The sequence below is a fragment of the Scyliorhinus canicula genome, chromosome 14 (genome assembly GCF_902713615.1).
Source record: "Scyliorhinus canicula chromosome 14, sScyCan1.1, whole genome shotgun sequence".
NCBI lineage: Eukaryota > Metazoa > Chordata > Chondrichthyes > Carcharhiniformes > Scyliorhinidae > Scyliorhinus > Scyliorhinus canicula.
This window is the reverse complement of record NC_052159.1, coordinates 41,782,819-41,798,976: the sequence shown is the minus strand read 5'-3', so window position 1 is coordinate 41,798,976 and position 16,158 is coordinate 41,782,819. Positions and strand designations below refer to the sequence as shown.

Here is a 16,158-nt window from a genome sequence, read left to right as displayed (position 1 = left end):
ATGTAGTACAAATGTTCTGAAAGATAATCATTGATTTGTACAAGCATCCAATAGACTCTTCTGACTTCAAAACAAAACTTTGGTATGTTGGTTGTGATGACTTTAAAATTTTCAATTAGAAATTTTCATTGCTGCTTTGGTATTGCTGACAGTTACTTCATCAAATGTTCTGTGAAGTATGTTTCAATTTAGTAGTTGGGTAAAATTGGAAACCGTACATCCTATTTTGGAAATTTGATTCTGAAGTAATAACACTATTTTGTGCTTTTATTCCTGTCTTTTAGATGTTTATGGTTTATGCTTGAAATACTGATGGTTAAAAATGAAAACAACAGTCATGCTTTTATCCGAAAAATGGTGGAAAATATAAAACAGACAAAAGATGTTCAGGGTCCAGATGATCCAAAGATGAATGAGGTTTGTCTTCACATTTTGTGAATAATTGGGATATATTGCAGGTTGTACGTTTCTGATTCTCTACTTGCTGGTGGCATATTATTTGATTATGGTATTGAAGCCTTAATGATGTAGATAGGAACTAATTCATAGAATCATGAAAATTTACAGCACAATAAAAGGTCATTTGTCCCAGTGCTGGTTGAAAAGTAGTTACCTAGACTGATCCCACTCTTGGTCTGGAGCTTTGTACGTTACAGCCCTTGAAGGACATATGCAAGTATGTGATGGTAGTGTTTCAGACTGGTCCAAACTCTCACCAGTGAAGAGTTTTCTCCTCAACTCCTCTGATCCTTTTGCCAATTATTTTTCTATTTCCCCCTAGTTGTTATTCTCTCTGCTAAGGAAAATAAGCCCTTCTTAACCACTCGATGGCCCACTCATAATTGTATAGTCTTGGGTCATGTCCTGATGTGTCACTACAATTGCAATCTCAGCTTTACTTGGTCAGTGTTTTTCAGAGACCATCAGTGAAAATTTAATATTACGAAGTAATATTTAGATGTGTCTTTCACTGATCTTTAACAGTTTTTCTCCACTGTTAACCAGCAAAATTCACATTTTTGTTTCTTTTTAGAAATTATATACCGTTTGTGATGTTGCAATGAACATTATCATCTCTAAAAGTACTACATACAGCTTGGAGTCTCCGAAGGACCCAGTGCTTCCTGCTAAATATTTCACCCATCCTGATAAGGTGTGTACAGTTACTGAGTATACATTTCTAATTGCATCTTGGTACATATTAAGTAGTCAATTACATGTGTACAAGTGTCACATAGCAATATTGTTCTGGATCTAATGTATGAAAATGGATTTTTCGTGCCAATTGAGTCTGCCTTTCCTTGTATTTTGTAAACTACACCAAATTTTGGATTGTGAAAGTAGTATGTGTGTTCCAAAGAGCCGGACAACGGCTAAATTGGGATTCTCGATGGAGATGGGGAAGGTCTCCGATTTGAAGACGGGTGACCCTGAAGGAGGTACCTGTTACTAACCTCCTGCCTCTGGCTGAAAAGCTTTGACCAGGTAGGAAGCGCCTCAGTTGATGTGATGGTGATGGGGGGAGGCCTGAAGCTTTGCCATGTCCCAATTACAGCCCGGTCAGGGAAAAGTGGGGGAACAAAAGGCAATGTGGAATTTTGCTGGCTCCCCTGGTCTGAAAACCTGCTCATAGGGGACTATAAGATTATTCCCATGAAGTCTTTTGATTGTGGTTAGTAGGGGAAAACTATGAGCTTGTTCAAAACACAGTTTTGGGGGTGTGCGAGGGTGGAATATTATGGAGTGATGAACAAAGTGTGCATTTTGGCATGAACCATACCAGCAACAAATTTGTACATATGCAGTCCAACATTGTATCGTGTTTGTGCAGATATGATTCTACCATGAGCAGACCTGTTGCCAATATTTCATTATGTAAGGGAAGCTCTTGTTGGCAGTTCATGGGGAGTTTATTGCCTAAGCAGGTCTTAGCTAGGGCTGGATTCTCTGCTGCAAGTAGAGGAGTTCCCAATGTGGCGGAGAATTAAGAATCAGGGGAAATAACTGGTGGTGATTGTTTCCAAAATTACACCTGTAAATCAGGTTAAATGGGCCAAAAACACGTCACTAAACGGGAGCTGCCTTGTATGCCAACACCACAAGTTCCCAATCCGTTTCCAATGCTCTGGTACGCTGCTGTGGTGGCATTGAGGTTTGCGCCCTGCGCTATCTGGACACCAGATTCTCTAGGTCTCCATGATTTCCAGCCCTCTGGGCTGGGATTCATGAAGGCGTCGATTGGTGCAAGTATTTGCCAGCATGGCCCTGACCTGGTGGGTCAAGGGGCTAAATACTTGAGGTAGCTGCACCCAAAGCCGCTTGGAGGGCCCTCCCCATGCAAATCCTGCTGCAATGTTTATAAATATCTAGGAGTTCAGTGCTTTCTCTTCCTCTTTTCTTTCTCAGCAGACAGCACTTAACTGATTTTGATGTGGTCACGAGCCATCAATCATAGATAGATGTTTACAAACACTGTGGTTAGTTTGAGTAGGCTACTTGAGGTCCATTGCGGCATTAAGGGAAACAAAAATAATCAATCCAGACATCTGGCTGTGTGGAAGTTGTCAATTACAGGCTACTAAAAGCTATTTCTCTTTGAATTGAATAGAAGCCATAAAGATCAAACAATCTGAGGGGGTTTACATCCTTATGATGTGGTTTTGGCTTTCTATGAAGCCACAGTTGCTGCTTTCTAAACATCTTTGTTTACCAATTTTGAATCTTCGCTTTAATTTGTCTTTCAAATTTCTGGAATTTTCTGCTGTCTGAGCTACTGTGACCCTGACCTGCAATTTATTTGCTTACGTTTTAATGACCCTGTGACTGTTAACCCATCACTGCTGTTGTTACCTTGGATTTATGAATATCATGTATTGTAATGATAACCCTACTACACCCTGTTACAGTTATAACCTTGTCCCTTTCATTACTGTTATGTATCTGGGAATGAATTCTTGTTGGTTTTGCGTCATGTGATGTGTAGTGACGTCAGCAGAGTGTTTGCACGAGCTTTAGGCAGATCACGATCTTGATTATACAAGCTACACTCTTTGCAAACCTTTCATTGTATGAGCAACACTTTTAATAAACATTTCAATATGTTTTACAAGAATCCAAAGTGTGAACACCTCCATACCCTTTCTCTTTGTAGCAATAAAGAAATATAACAAATACATTGTACTCTGCATTGTCAAGGATGTCAGGGCGGTAGTTGACCCAAATGATTTGTTCAACAATTTCTTAACGAACAATTCTGGAGGAATCATACCATAGAATTCCATACAAAATTGAAGGTCGATACAGAAACCATATTGGGTGGCACGGTATTTGGCACAGTGGTTAGCACTGTTGCTTCACAGCACCAGGGTCCTGGGTTTGATTCCCGCTTGGGTCACTGTCTGTGCGAAGTCTGCACGTTCTCCCCATGTCTGCGTGGGTTTCCTCCCACATCAAAATCCTCCCCATGTCATGTGCTGTTAGGTGAATTTGACATTCTGAATACCCGAACGGGCGCTGGAATGTCTTGACTGGGGATTTTCACAGTAACTTCATTGCAGTGTTGATGTAAGCCTACTTGTGACAATAATAAAGATTATTATTATTATTAGTTTTCAAGTAAATGCATGCGCATTTCAAACCACAACAGCAATTGCTCATTTTTTGTCTTTGCACGTTTATGGAGACAGTTGTCAAAACATAAATTCCTCACCAGAAATTACAAGGAAAGTGTCATAAATATTTAAATGAAAACATTTTAAAGTATGTGGCATTGGACTAAAGGAATAGGTGTTTAATTCAGGTGCAATTGCCCAAATGGCATTTTCTCATTCTTCAACATTTTACGGTTCCAATTATCTCTTATTCAGGAAAGATATATAATTACGGCTTTCATCTATTTCTAATCTTTGCTTTGTTGCTCATTAAGGGCGAGTAAAAAATGCGGCGTTCTAACAAGATTTTAGTAATAAAAATTAAATGTGTGGATTGAGAACTGCTAAAGACTGTATGTCCTACATAAAACCTGCTAGAATACTCAGTGCTGCCATTAAGTAGAATTTGGGCCTCTCACTAATTTTGTTTAATTTTTGTAATGATGCGAAATTAAACATCTGGTTGCTGCTGTAGAGTTGGATTTTAAAGAGTTTGAAGGCAAACAGCAAACTACCAGTGGATAAAATCATTTTTGTTGGGCGGTGTGGAAGTGGTCACTGTTACTGGGCAATTAGCAAATCCAACACATGTCTGGTATTTCTCAAGGAAGTGTCATAGGGTCCCTTTTATTTGTGGCTTTTATTAATTGAGAGGTATGGTGGCACAGAGGTACTGCTGTCTCACTGCGCCAGGGACCTAGGTTCAATTCTGATCTCTGGTGGTTGTCTGTGGAGTTTGCACATTCTTCCCATGTGTGCGTGGGTTTCCTCTGGGTGCACCGGTTTCCTCCCACAGTCCAAAGATGTGCAGGTTAGGTGGATTGGCCGTGCTGAATTATCCCTTGATGTCCAACGGTTACGTGGAATTATGAGGTCTAGGTAGAGTACATTTCGGAGGGTCATGCAGACTTGATTGGACGAATGGCCTCCTTCTGCACCATAGGGATTCTGACATTGGCCCAATTCTGTGTAGTACAGTTTTGAAATATGCGGATGGAATTAAAGTTTATTTGGAAATTAAGAAAAATAATTTAGGATTTGTGAATGCACATTTTCACCGTGAACACTATTATGCAGTGGTTGCAGAAGTGGCAACTTACCTTCAATGTGGCAAAATGTTCAGTTCTCCATTTTGGCCACAATTATCCTAATTCATAGTATCATATTGATGGTCAACCATTTAAAAGAATTTGGGTGTGACGGTTACAAGTAATTTGAAGTTTATGAATCATAGTTCAGGCAGTACAGTGGACAGAAATGCTTTAAGAGCGTTGGATGCATCCTTTTTGAGTTGGGATGTTAGTACTTGTTTTAAGCTCCTGTAAGCAGCTGGTACTCCTACATCTGGAGTATGCATCTTAGTTTGGAATTAATACTTTCAAAGAGATTATACAGTTTGAGCATGCAAAGACCTGTTACCAAGAAAATCCCATTCCGGCGCCTGTTTGGGCACACAGGGAGAAGTCAGAATGTCCAAATTACCTCGCATGTCTTTTGGGACTTCTGGGAGGAGACCGGAGCACCCGGAGGAAACCCACGCAGACACTGAGAACGTGCAGTCTCCGCACAGACAGTGATCCAAGAGGAAATCGAACATGGGACCCCGGTGCTGTGAAGCAACATTGCTAACCACTGGGCTATCGTGCCACCCTAAAGAGAGGATTGATAAGTTTTGAGTTAGTTGATAATTTTTTTTTTACAATTTTTTACATTTGTCTGTGACTGTCGCTACACTGCTGCTCGCAGATCATTTATGTTGAGGTTTTATTTTGCTGGAAAAGCTACCTGTTTGGGGGCAGGATGCGGTAACCTCACGGATACAAGATGGAAAACTGCAAACTTGTTTCCCGTATGCAATGTTCTATTGATGTCTGATAAAAATAAAAGCTTTATCAATTTTTACTTGTTTTTCAGAACTTCAACAATAGCAAAAATTATCTGCCTTCAGAAATGAAAGCTTTTTTCACACCTGGCAAGGTATTGTTGATTTCTAAATTCTAATACACTTGTAAACTTTAGTTATATGCCTTCATACAATTCTTCATTCACGTTTACTCTGCATACTACAGAATCTGCTAGCCTTAGATTTGTCTTAAATTTATATTGTTGACTAGAAATGACTTTTTTAAATCGTGAATTGATGCGTTTTTAAAAAATTACTGGTATTAAGATTAAGTTTATACTATGTATTAATTAAGCTTGGAAATTCAAAACTTGTGCAGTTTTCTAATTCCGAGTTTAACTGCCAGCTAGTGCCTCGAAACGTAATCATAATGGATTTTTATTCCACACAGCCCAAGGCAACTAACGTTCTAGGTGCAGTAAATAAGCCTCTGTCATCAGCAGGAAAGCAGGCACAGACCAAGTCATCAAGAATGGAGACTATGAGTAATGCCAGCACCAACTCTAATCCCAGTTCTCCTGGACGAAGCAAAGGAAGGTACAGAAAAAAGGGCTCAATTCCATAGTGAGCAATAGTAACATTCTGCAGTCTAAGAGAGAATATGCCGGGAGAATATGTTAAAATTCGCTGTTCTAAGCTGAAAACTGAATTGTTTTGGGACGTGTCAAATTTCAGCAGTTACGTCAAAATTATTTGTGGTGGGGGGGTTAATTTCTAGTATACTCTGTAACCACTTACTTTTTTCTAATAGCCCTACTTTTTTCAAAATATTTTTATTAAATACTTTCCATTTACAATAAATTTTATGACCAAACCCACATTACCCACAGCAAATGTTACAGAGAACCAACATAACAAAAACCTCATCCACAAAGCGAAGAGAGTGGGGAAAAAACCCTAAACCGTATCTGCTCTAGCAACAGACAGTGACTAATTACTTAAAGTAAGGGGCTGGTTTAGCAGATTGGGCTAAACAGCTGGCTTGTAACAAGGCCAGCAGCACGGGTTCAATTCCCGTACCAGCCTCCCCGAACAGGCGCCAGAATGTGGCCACTAGGGGCTTTTCACAGTAACTTCATTGAAGCCTACTTGTGACAATAAGCAATTTCTTATTTTATTCATAAGCAGTGAATGGCTACCACCAGGCAATCAATGAGGCAAAGACTTCTGCCTGCTTGCAGCCCTGGTGATTCCAACGTCCCAAAAATGGCCACCAGATGACAAGGCTCCAGATCACTGACAGGTGCTAAAGAAGGAGACCCAAAAGCTTACCTGTTTGGAACACGATCAGAACATGTATGTGTGGTTGGCTAACGCCCTTTGGAACGCTGCTCGCATCTGCCCTCTACCTCCGGAAAGAAGCCACTCGTCTTAACTTTGGTCAGGGGCGCCGTATGCACCACATTAAGCTGGATCATGCCCAGCCACTCGCATGATGATGTGGAGTTAACCCTATGTAGGACATCACTCCACACATCATCCACTGTAGGTCCCAACTCCCTCTCCTACTTCGCGTTCACCTGTCCACGGGTCCGAATCCTCCTCCCAGAATCCGCCTGTAAATGCCCGACTGCTACCCTCTCCTGACCCCGCCAGCGAATGAGTCCCTCCATCAGGGATGTCAGCAGAGCCATGGGAAATGTTGGGCAGGCCCCTCATGCAAAATTCCATATCTGGAGGTACCTGAACGAGTTTGGCCCCTAATGCCAAACTTCGTCAACAACTCCTCCAAACTGACAAACAGTTCCTCCACAAGCAAGTCCCTAAATCTCTCCAGCCCTTTTCCCTCCATCCACCCTAAACCAGCCGCAATCCAGTCTCAACGGCTTAAACAGATGATTGGCACAAATACGGGCCATTCTTGATATGAATCCAAGCTTAACGTGCAGCCTGAATTGTCTCCATATCCTTAAATTGGACACGACCACCGGGTGTGAGGAGTACCCTGTCGGAAAAAGACTGAAGCGAGACCGTCACCAATGCCCTGAGACTATATCCCCTACACAACCTTGCTCTTATCTGTCCCCTGATGGAACCTGGGTCACTGAAACACACCACCACCTTCTCTGCATTGGCCGCCCAATAATAAGGCAAGTTCGGCAAAGCCCACCCCCCCCCCCCCCCCCCCCCCCCCCCCCCAATTGTGTTGCCATTTGAAGAACTGCCCTGCGAATCCTCGTGGTCTTGTCCACCCATATAAAGGATGAGATCCACCTTTTTTTAAATGGGGTTCATAGAGATATTTGGAGTTCTGTAAAGGTATAATAGTAGAGCATATGCAAATAATGTATTTCAAATTGTATGGGGGAGCAATCAATTTTTAAAATATAAATTTAAAGTACCCAATTATTTTTTTGCAATTAAGTGGCAATTTGGTGTGTTTAATCTACCTACCCTGCACATCTTTTTTTGGGTTGTGGGGGTGGGACCCACGAGACACTGGGAGAATGTGCAAACTCCACACAGACCACGACCCGGGACCACCCTATCACCCTATTAACGTTCAAAAGAAGATTTAGGGGGAAAGAACAGGAAGACATTGAAAAAGAAACAGCAGCCTTGGGAGAATATTCATTTTAATAGACTGGACTGCACCAGCCAAGGACAGGGGAAGGTTATCTCACTTTTGCAAATCAGATTTAACCTTACTCACCAGACATGTGCAATTTAATTTCTGAAGCTGGCCCCAATCGTCGGACACCCAGATTCCTGCAGCTAGAGCTGGCCAGACGAAAAGGCAGCACCTCCAAGTTGGCTCCACTACCGAGGGGATTAACGGAAAGTACTATGCTCTCTTTTCCATATTCAACTTGAAACCTGAAAAAGAGCCAAAGCTCCTCTGGCTCCATTATTTCATTCATTGTGGGGTCGAGGCCCGTAACATAAAGCAGCAAATCATTAGCATATATGGACACCCCTGTTCCAGCCCTCCCCTCTTTATCCCCTTCCACTTGTCTGAAGCACTCAAAGCAATAAAGGGTTCAATCACTGACGCAAAAGAGGGTGGGAGGGGCACATCGGACACCCTTGTCTTGTCCCCCTAATTAATTGAAAGTACCCCGAGCTCAAGACATTAGTATGAACACTAGCCGTACCCACAAAATCAATTTTGGTCCGAGACCTAAAAAGTACCTCAAGCTTCAAAAAGGTACCTGCATCCACCCTATCAATGTCTTCTTGACATCCAAAGAGACAATCACCTCTGACGAGGGGGCCCAAAGGACGGGGAACAAACAACATTCAACGGCCTCCGAATATTGGTCGGCAATTGTTGGCCCTTAACAAAGCCTGCCTGATCTTCCGCAATCATCTTGGGGAGACGGGGCCCAAACTTACCACCAACATCTTCATTAATATCTTTGTGCCCACATTTAACAGTGAAATAGGCTGGTATGACCCACACTCTGTGGGATCCTCCTCCTTCAGTAAAGGGAAATAGAAGCCCATGAGACTGTGGCAGGCAGGGATTCCAGGAGCAAAGGATCATAAAACATATCTACCAGCAATGGGACCAACTGATGTGCAAATTTGTAGAATCCCACAGGAAACTCATCAGGCCCAGGAGCTTTACCTGTTTGTATTCACCCACATACCTATCAAAATCTCCTCCTAGGCCTAACTGACTCCTCCCGCCCTTCATCCCCTACCACTGGAAACTCCAACCCATCCAAAAATGCCGACTTGCCCAACCCAATCACTCAACTCCTTTTTTAAAAATTTGATTGAGGTATTTATAGTTTTGTAGCAGTAACAGAAGACGCAGTGTGAATAAAATTATAAACATAGTGCAAAAACCATCTTCCTCTCTCAAGGTCTCACCTTTTCTAGCTTCCTACTCGACACTAAGCTACCCCCACGGCCCCCTCCACCTTCTGCTGACGGTTAATTTTCCGTAAAGAAGTCGACAAACGGCTGCCACCTCCGGACGAACCCTAATATTGACCCTCTCAGGGCGAACTTGATTTTCTCCAGACAGAGAAAGCTAGCCATGTCAGTTAGCCAGGTCTCCGACTTCGGGGGCTTTGAGTCCCTCCAAGCTAATAATATCCGTCTCCGGCCTACCAGGGAAGCAAAGGCCAGAGCGTCTGCCTCTTTCTCCTCCTGGATTGTCGGGTCTTCTGACACACTGATCCATCAAAGCTTTATAGACATCAGACACCTCCCCCTATCTAAATAAAAGCAAATTACTGCGGATGCTGGAATCTGAAACAAAAGGGACAATGCTGGAAAATCTCAGCAAGTCTGGCAGCATCTGTAGGGAGAGAAAAGAGCTAACATTTCGAGTCCGATGACTCTTTGTCAAAGCTTCTGGGTCCTTCAACTTTGCAAATTTGCCCTCTAAAGAGATTGCCCTATCAATGCCTGCCACCACCCTCGAAACCTTGCATCAAGCCCCGCCCCGGCGCAAACCTGTGGCTGTCACAGATCAGTTCCCACAGCAAGGCACCCTCCAGCCCCAATTGCTGCCCCTATGCACTTGGGGCCGGCACCACCACTAGGCTCACTGAGTTCCTGGCTGGCGAGAATGGTAGAGGCACTGACAACAAAGCCTTTAAGCATGTTCCATTACACGATGCCGCCTCCATCAGACCCCAAGTCGACCCTTCCCCCATGGTCCATTTCCTAACCATAGCAATATTCGCCTTCCAGCAGTAATTCACCATATTCGGCAATGCAGACATCACCCCACCCCCGCTTCAAGAAAGCCCTCCTAACCTGTGGGATCTTTCCCGCCCCACAAATCCAGAGATCCACGCATTGACCTTCTTTAAAAAATCACTTGGGAGGTTCTGGAACATGAACAGTCATGTTTACTGCCTGCATCCACATCCACCTTTATAGTGACAGCACATCCCACCTCTTGAAATCCTCTTTCATCTCTTCCCCCAGCCGAGCCAGGTTCAACTTGTGCAGCTGTGCCCAGCCACACGTCACCTGGAACCTAAGTATCTAAAACTCGCCCCCACCACCCTAAACGGCAACTCCCCTAACCTCATTTCCTGCCCTCTAGTCTCAATTGGGAACACCTCGCTCTTCCCCATATTCAACTTGTACCTTGAAAACCAGACAAATTCCTCTAAGATCCTCATGATGCCTCCGATGCTGCCCAACTGGTCTGAAACATGCAGCAACAGGTGGTCTGCATACAATGTGACTCTGTGCTTGACGACCCCCATCCTGCTCAATTCCTCTCCAGGCCCTTAACGTCCTAAGCGCCATTGCCAGCGGTGCTCACGCCAAGACAAAGCAACAGTAAGAGCGCGAACCCCTGCTTTGTCCCACGATGCAGCCCAAAGAACCCCAAACTCATTCAGTCCAATCACACACTTGTGGCAGGCGCCTTGTCCAGCAACTGGACCCAATCCACAAACTGGACCGAATTGTACGCCTTCTCCGCATCTATTGCCATCGCTACCTCCATCTCCAGCCCCTCCAAAGGCATCATGATTACATTAAGCAGCCTCCTCATGTTCGCCGTCAACTGCCTCCCCTTCACAAAACCCATTTGAGATTCATGTATTACCCCTGGGATGCAGTTCGCGATTCAAACATCTTTGCCAACAGCTTGGCATCTACATTCAATAAAGATATTGGGCGGTAAGACTCACACTGCTCTCGGTCCTTATCCTCCTTTAATATCAGGGAGATGGAAGCCTGTGACAATGTAAGGGGTGGGGTTCCCCTCTCTCCCTTGCTTCATTCTATGGCCTCGCAGCAGTGGCACCAGGTCTGCCCCAGACATTTACAAAACTCCACTGGGAACCAGTCCGCTCCCGGGGCCTTCCCCACCTGTGCATCGTCCCCATACTATCCATCATCTCCCTCAGCCCATTTGCAGCCCCCAAGCCCTTAACCAGCCCCTCCTCTACTCTGGGGACACTCTTGCCCATGCCTCAAACATATCATTCACTTCCTCTGGGTCCATCACCACCTTACACTTATCATCCCTCGCCCAGCCAATCTCCCTCCCCGCCTTCTGCTTTCTCAACTGATGAGCTAAGATCCTGCTTGCCTTCTCCCTGTGATCATGCACTGCCCCTGTGGCCCTTCGTAATTGTGCGTTGCCTTCCCCATAGACACTCGCCCAAACTCCACCTGGAGCCTCTGCTCCTCCTTCAACTGCCCTGCCTCCGGCGCCTCCAGGTATCTCCTATTCTCCATCAAACTGTCGTCCACCAGTCTTGCCATCTCCACCCGCTCTGCTTTCTCCCTTGTGCGCCTGAATTGAAATAAACTCTTTTCTCCTCCCCCCCCCCCCCCCCTCCCCCCCAAGAAACGCTTGAGCGCCTCCCACAGGATGGAAGGTCGTGACTTCCCCCTTTTCGTTTAGCTCCACATAGCCCTGAATGGCTCTCTTCACCCGCTCACACACCACCTCATCATCCAGCAACCCCACATCCAACCTCCACTGCGGCTGCTTACGTCCCCTTCAAAGCCTCACCATGCTTCTTCACAGCTTCCGAAGGTGTCTCCCAACCTTTCTCGGACAGGGCCCAGCACCTCCCCAATTGATTTCCGAAGGGTTTCAAACATCAGTTTCCTCTGCCTCTCTATGCTTGTCAAATTCAGTAGCCAGCACCCCAGTTCGCATGTCTGCTGTGAACAGGGTGGCCACAACTGCCATCTCCACTACTGAGGCGCCACACAAAACCCCCAGTTGAAGAATTTTCACCCGCAGACTTCTTAGTTCCGGCCTGTTTTGACATTCTTCAGCAAACAATAGGCATACTTTCGTATGTGTAGAATGTATCCATCAAAACCCCCCAGGAACCAGGCAAAAAGGCCAAAAAGCAAGTGCCCTGGCAGAAGCTACCTAGTGAACGACCGCCTCCTGCATGCTGCAACCAAAGTCGCCCAGACCCCTACTATTTGATGAGAAATTTCAATGCTATATACTGAAATACTAAAACATGTATAGTACTCCATTTCAAAGATAGCATATTTTCATTTAGGGGAATAATAATTTGAGAATCCATATTCCATAAACCGTTTTTTAAAAAAAAAGTAATAGAATTAATTAAAATGTAAAACACAATACAATGGAGATCCTAGTTTGTGTATAATAACCTTATGAGATGCAACTGTTGCATATTCAGTCAAACTGGCACACTGAGCAATGACTCGGTAAGTGCATCCTGTGTGTCATGTATAGAGCAAGGTCCCATGACTCTGGCTTGGAGAAGAGGAAAATTATCTAGGGTTCCTATTTCTAAACATGACCAATACCTTCTGTGAAAGGGAGCCAAGTAGGTAAGAGGAGAGGAACTGATCAGACTTTCACCTGGAGAAACACTTGTGTTTGGGTACCATATTTTGCCATTCACCATTGTCTGTAGCACAGATGAGGAGGGCAATTGGTGAATTTTTTTAGTTCAGTTTCATAACTTGTTTTCAAATTTTTTTTACCTTCATTGAAAAAATTGAACTAATTTAGTAATTTGGTCTTTTGAGCTGTAAATGATTATTGCAATAAGGAGTATAATTTTGTATTTAACACCAATGGATGTGAATGCAATTTTCAGGCTCAAAATAAACATTTGCTATATTTCATACATTTCCAAAAATGACTTCCAAATGATAATGTAGCGGTATAATTTTATGCATTTAGAACCAGCAATGATAATAGCAAATGATATGCTATTATGCAGGTAACAGTTATTTAATCAGAAAAATGGCACACTTTGGAAGGATCCTTGGGTAAATTAACATTAATGTTGGCTATTATACTCCTGTAATAATGTAAATAATTGCTGCCCGTCTTACAGCATTTTTCACAAAATATCATTTTGTAGTAAAGGTGTTAGAGTAATTCCAAGCTTGTTATCGCTTCATTGATTTCTTTAATGATGAGATGGATAGAAAACGTTTTGTGCTTATTCGTGAGGAAAATTCTGAAATGTCTATTTTGAGAAAGGAACTAGAATAGAATCATAGACTTCTACTGTGCAGAAGGGGACCATTTGGCCCATCGAATCTCCTCCAAAAGAGCACCCTACCTAGGCCAATCCCCCACCCTATCCCCGTAACCCCACCTCGGGGAAATTTTGCATTTAGCTAATCCACCTAACCTGCACATCTTTGGACTGTGGGAGGGAACCGGTGTACCCAGAGGAAACCCACACAGCCACAGGAAGAATGTGCAAACTCCATGCAGACAGTCATCTGAGGTTGGAATTGATCCGGGTCCCTGGCGCTGAGGCAGCAGTGCTAACCACTGTGCCACCGCATTAGCCCTTCTTCATAGTTGGATGAGGACATCTGTGTGCAAGGAAATAGAACAAGAAATGGATTGATCATGTTGGCTGTATTTGAATGCTCAATTTGTAAATAATTTAATGAAGGCTCGATAGCGCTGAAATCGATCACATTGAAAATGAGGACATCACAGTAATGAAGAATCCACCTCTACCAGCAAAGAAAATGGATAAGAGGGAAGACTCTGATCATCTGAGGGTATGTATATCTGAGTATGTTCAAGGGAAGATTATAGAGGAGTAAATCATTCATGTAGCTCCACTTCTAGTTTTCTGTGTAGACTTGTGTCTATCTATGGGGTCAGATAGCATCCAGCATCAAGGCCGAACTTGTGGCACTTTTATCCTGTTACATTTGTCTGGTGTCACTCTAATTTCTCTAGATGAGCTTGGTTCGTGGGAAACTGATTCAAAGTGGAGTTCTAAAAGCGATAAATGCTGTGTCACTGTGTTTATGTTCTGACACCTTGGGAGGGGAAAGAGAATCACCTTGCAAGAGCAACAATGATAACCTGAGTAATGACCGTATTGCTGCAATGAATGAATTCAAGACATTCTGAAATGTACTGCAGTCTGATCCAAATGTAATCTACTGTAATAGTTGTTTATATGGAATAATTACTTCAGTTTCCTTCAGTCAAATGCTTTACATCATGGTAACCCGTAGGCTGCTCAACAAACGGAACTCAAGTCATAGGAAAATAATTAATTTATTGCCAGAAAAAATTTGTTTTATATTATCTCGTTCTTATCACAGATAGCTGTAATTTGTTTTTTTTTTTGCTTTTGCCTCACAGTGAATAACCAATTGTTCTTTATAGTCAGAAACCGATAAACCAAGAGGGCGGAAAAAAGCAGCTTCTGCAATTTCCTTAGATCAAGAGGATCGGTCGAGTGCAGAACTTCTGGATCAGGTGAAACCTACAAAAACAAGCCAACGCGGTAGAAAACGAGCTGCGCACACCTCTGAGTCAGATGAACAGCAATGGCCAGAAGAGAAAAGATCAAAAGAAGACCTCTTGGAGAATGAAGATGAACAGAATAGTCCGCCAAAGAAGACAAAAAGGGGGCGTCCACCAAAAGCTCCAATCGAGGAAGTCCCTAAGGGAGAGACGCAAGGAAAGGGAGGCAAAAGGAGTAGAAAGAGGGCAATATCAGTAGAGGGAGAAACTGGTGATCGAGATAATGAAAACCAGGAACAAAAGCAAAAGAGAACCAGACAGCCAAGAACACCCAAAAAATCTCAAAGGTTGGTACCTGCAAAGTGATAATTTCATTTACCCTCTGTTATTGATAGACTAAAACAATTATATTTATTACTCTCAAGTAAAACATGAAAGATAAAATGATCATCAAATATTCAAAATTAGTAAAGTGGAAACATGAATTTCTTCAGAATGAGCAGTCTTTGAATATTTTTAAGGCTGAACTGGATAGATTCTTGGTAAGCAAAATGATGATCAGGGGTAGGCGAAATGCAGTTTTAGGTTGCTATTAGATCAACCATGATATTAAATGGTGCAGTAGGCGTGAGGGGCTGAATGGCCTACTGCTCTTTGTATAGCGCAGCTACTAAGTCCCCAAGATTCTGAAGAATTGTGATGGTGCAAAGAGTGAGATTGTTTCCATCGATCGGCAAGTCAATAGTGAACAGCACAGTAAAAATGGCAAAAATAATTAAAGGGGTAGTTAAACAACATTCTTTTCACAGGTTGGTTAGAGTAAATAATTTGTTCTGCAAACTTGTTGGAGCAGAATCCATCATTTTCTTATTTCCCTAGGGGAACATAAAGAACCAGGAGTGGGAGTAGAACATAGGGCCCCTTGAGCCTGCACTCCCATTCAATTTAAGGAAGGAAATCTGTCGTCCTTACTTGGTCTGGCCTACATTTGACTCCAGATTTACAGCCATCTGGTTGGCTCTGAAATGCCCATTTAAGGGCAATTATGGATGGGCAATAAATGCTGGCCCAGCCTGTGAACGAATACATTTAAAAAATAATAATAAAAATAAGATCATGGCTGGCCTTTTTGTGGACTCAGCTCCACTCACCCACCTGCTCCCCATAACCCTTAATTCCTTTACTGTTCAAATATCTATCTATCTTTGTCGTAAAAGCATTCAACGAGGTAGCCTCAACTGCTTCACTGGACAGGGAATTCTGTCTATTCACGACTCCTCAGACAATGAGGAAGAATCTGAAATAATGTATGGAGTCAGTAAGAGTGTGAAAATACATAAGGTGTCACAAAAGAACACCATCAAAGTGGTGGCACAGTGATTAGCACTGCTGCCTCACAGCTTCAGGGACCCGGGGTCAATTCCGGCCTTGCGTGACTTTATGTGGAA

At 43.3% G+C, this 16,158-nt stretch overlaps 1 protein-coding gene across 5 annotated transcripts in view; it reads left to right on the top strand.

The window, feature by feature from the left end:
• Positions 1-16,158, top strand: part of pds5b (PDS5 cohesin associated factor B) — a 251,107-nt gene that overhangs the window by 219,302 nt on the left and 15,647 nt on the right. For 3 of the 5 annotated variants that reach the window (XR_005463248.1, XM_038818808.1, XM_038818809.1), the window contains 7 exons: positions 285-417; positions 1,034-1,153; positions 5,565-5,627; positions 5,945-6,090; positions 8,234-8,335; positions 13,896-14,007; positions 14,630-15,057. Coding sequence is in view for 4 of the 5 variants with exons in the window: in XM_038818808.1 (XP_038674736.1) it covers positions 285-417; positions 1,034-1,153; positions 5,565-5,627; positions 5,945-6,090; positions 8,234-8,335; positions 13,896-14,007; positions 14,630-15,057 (1,104 nt within the window). In the remaining variant the exon portion in view is untranslated. The remainder of the gene's footprint in view (positions 1-284; positions 418-1,033; positions 1,154-5,564; positions 5,628-5,944; positions 6,091-8,233; positions 8,336-13,895; positions 14,008-14,629; positions 15,058-16,158) is intronic. The other 2 variants (XM_038818810.1, XM_038818811.1) reach the window with 1 other exon arrangement.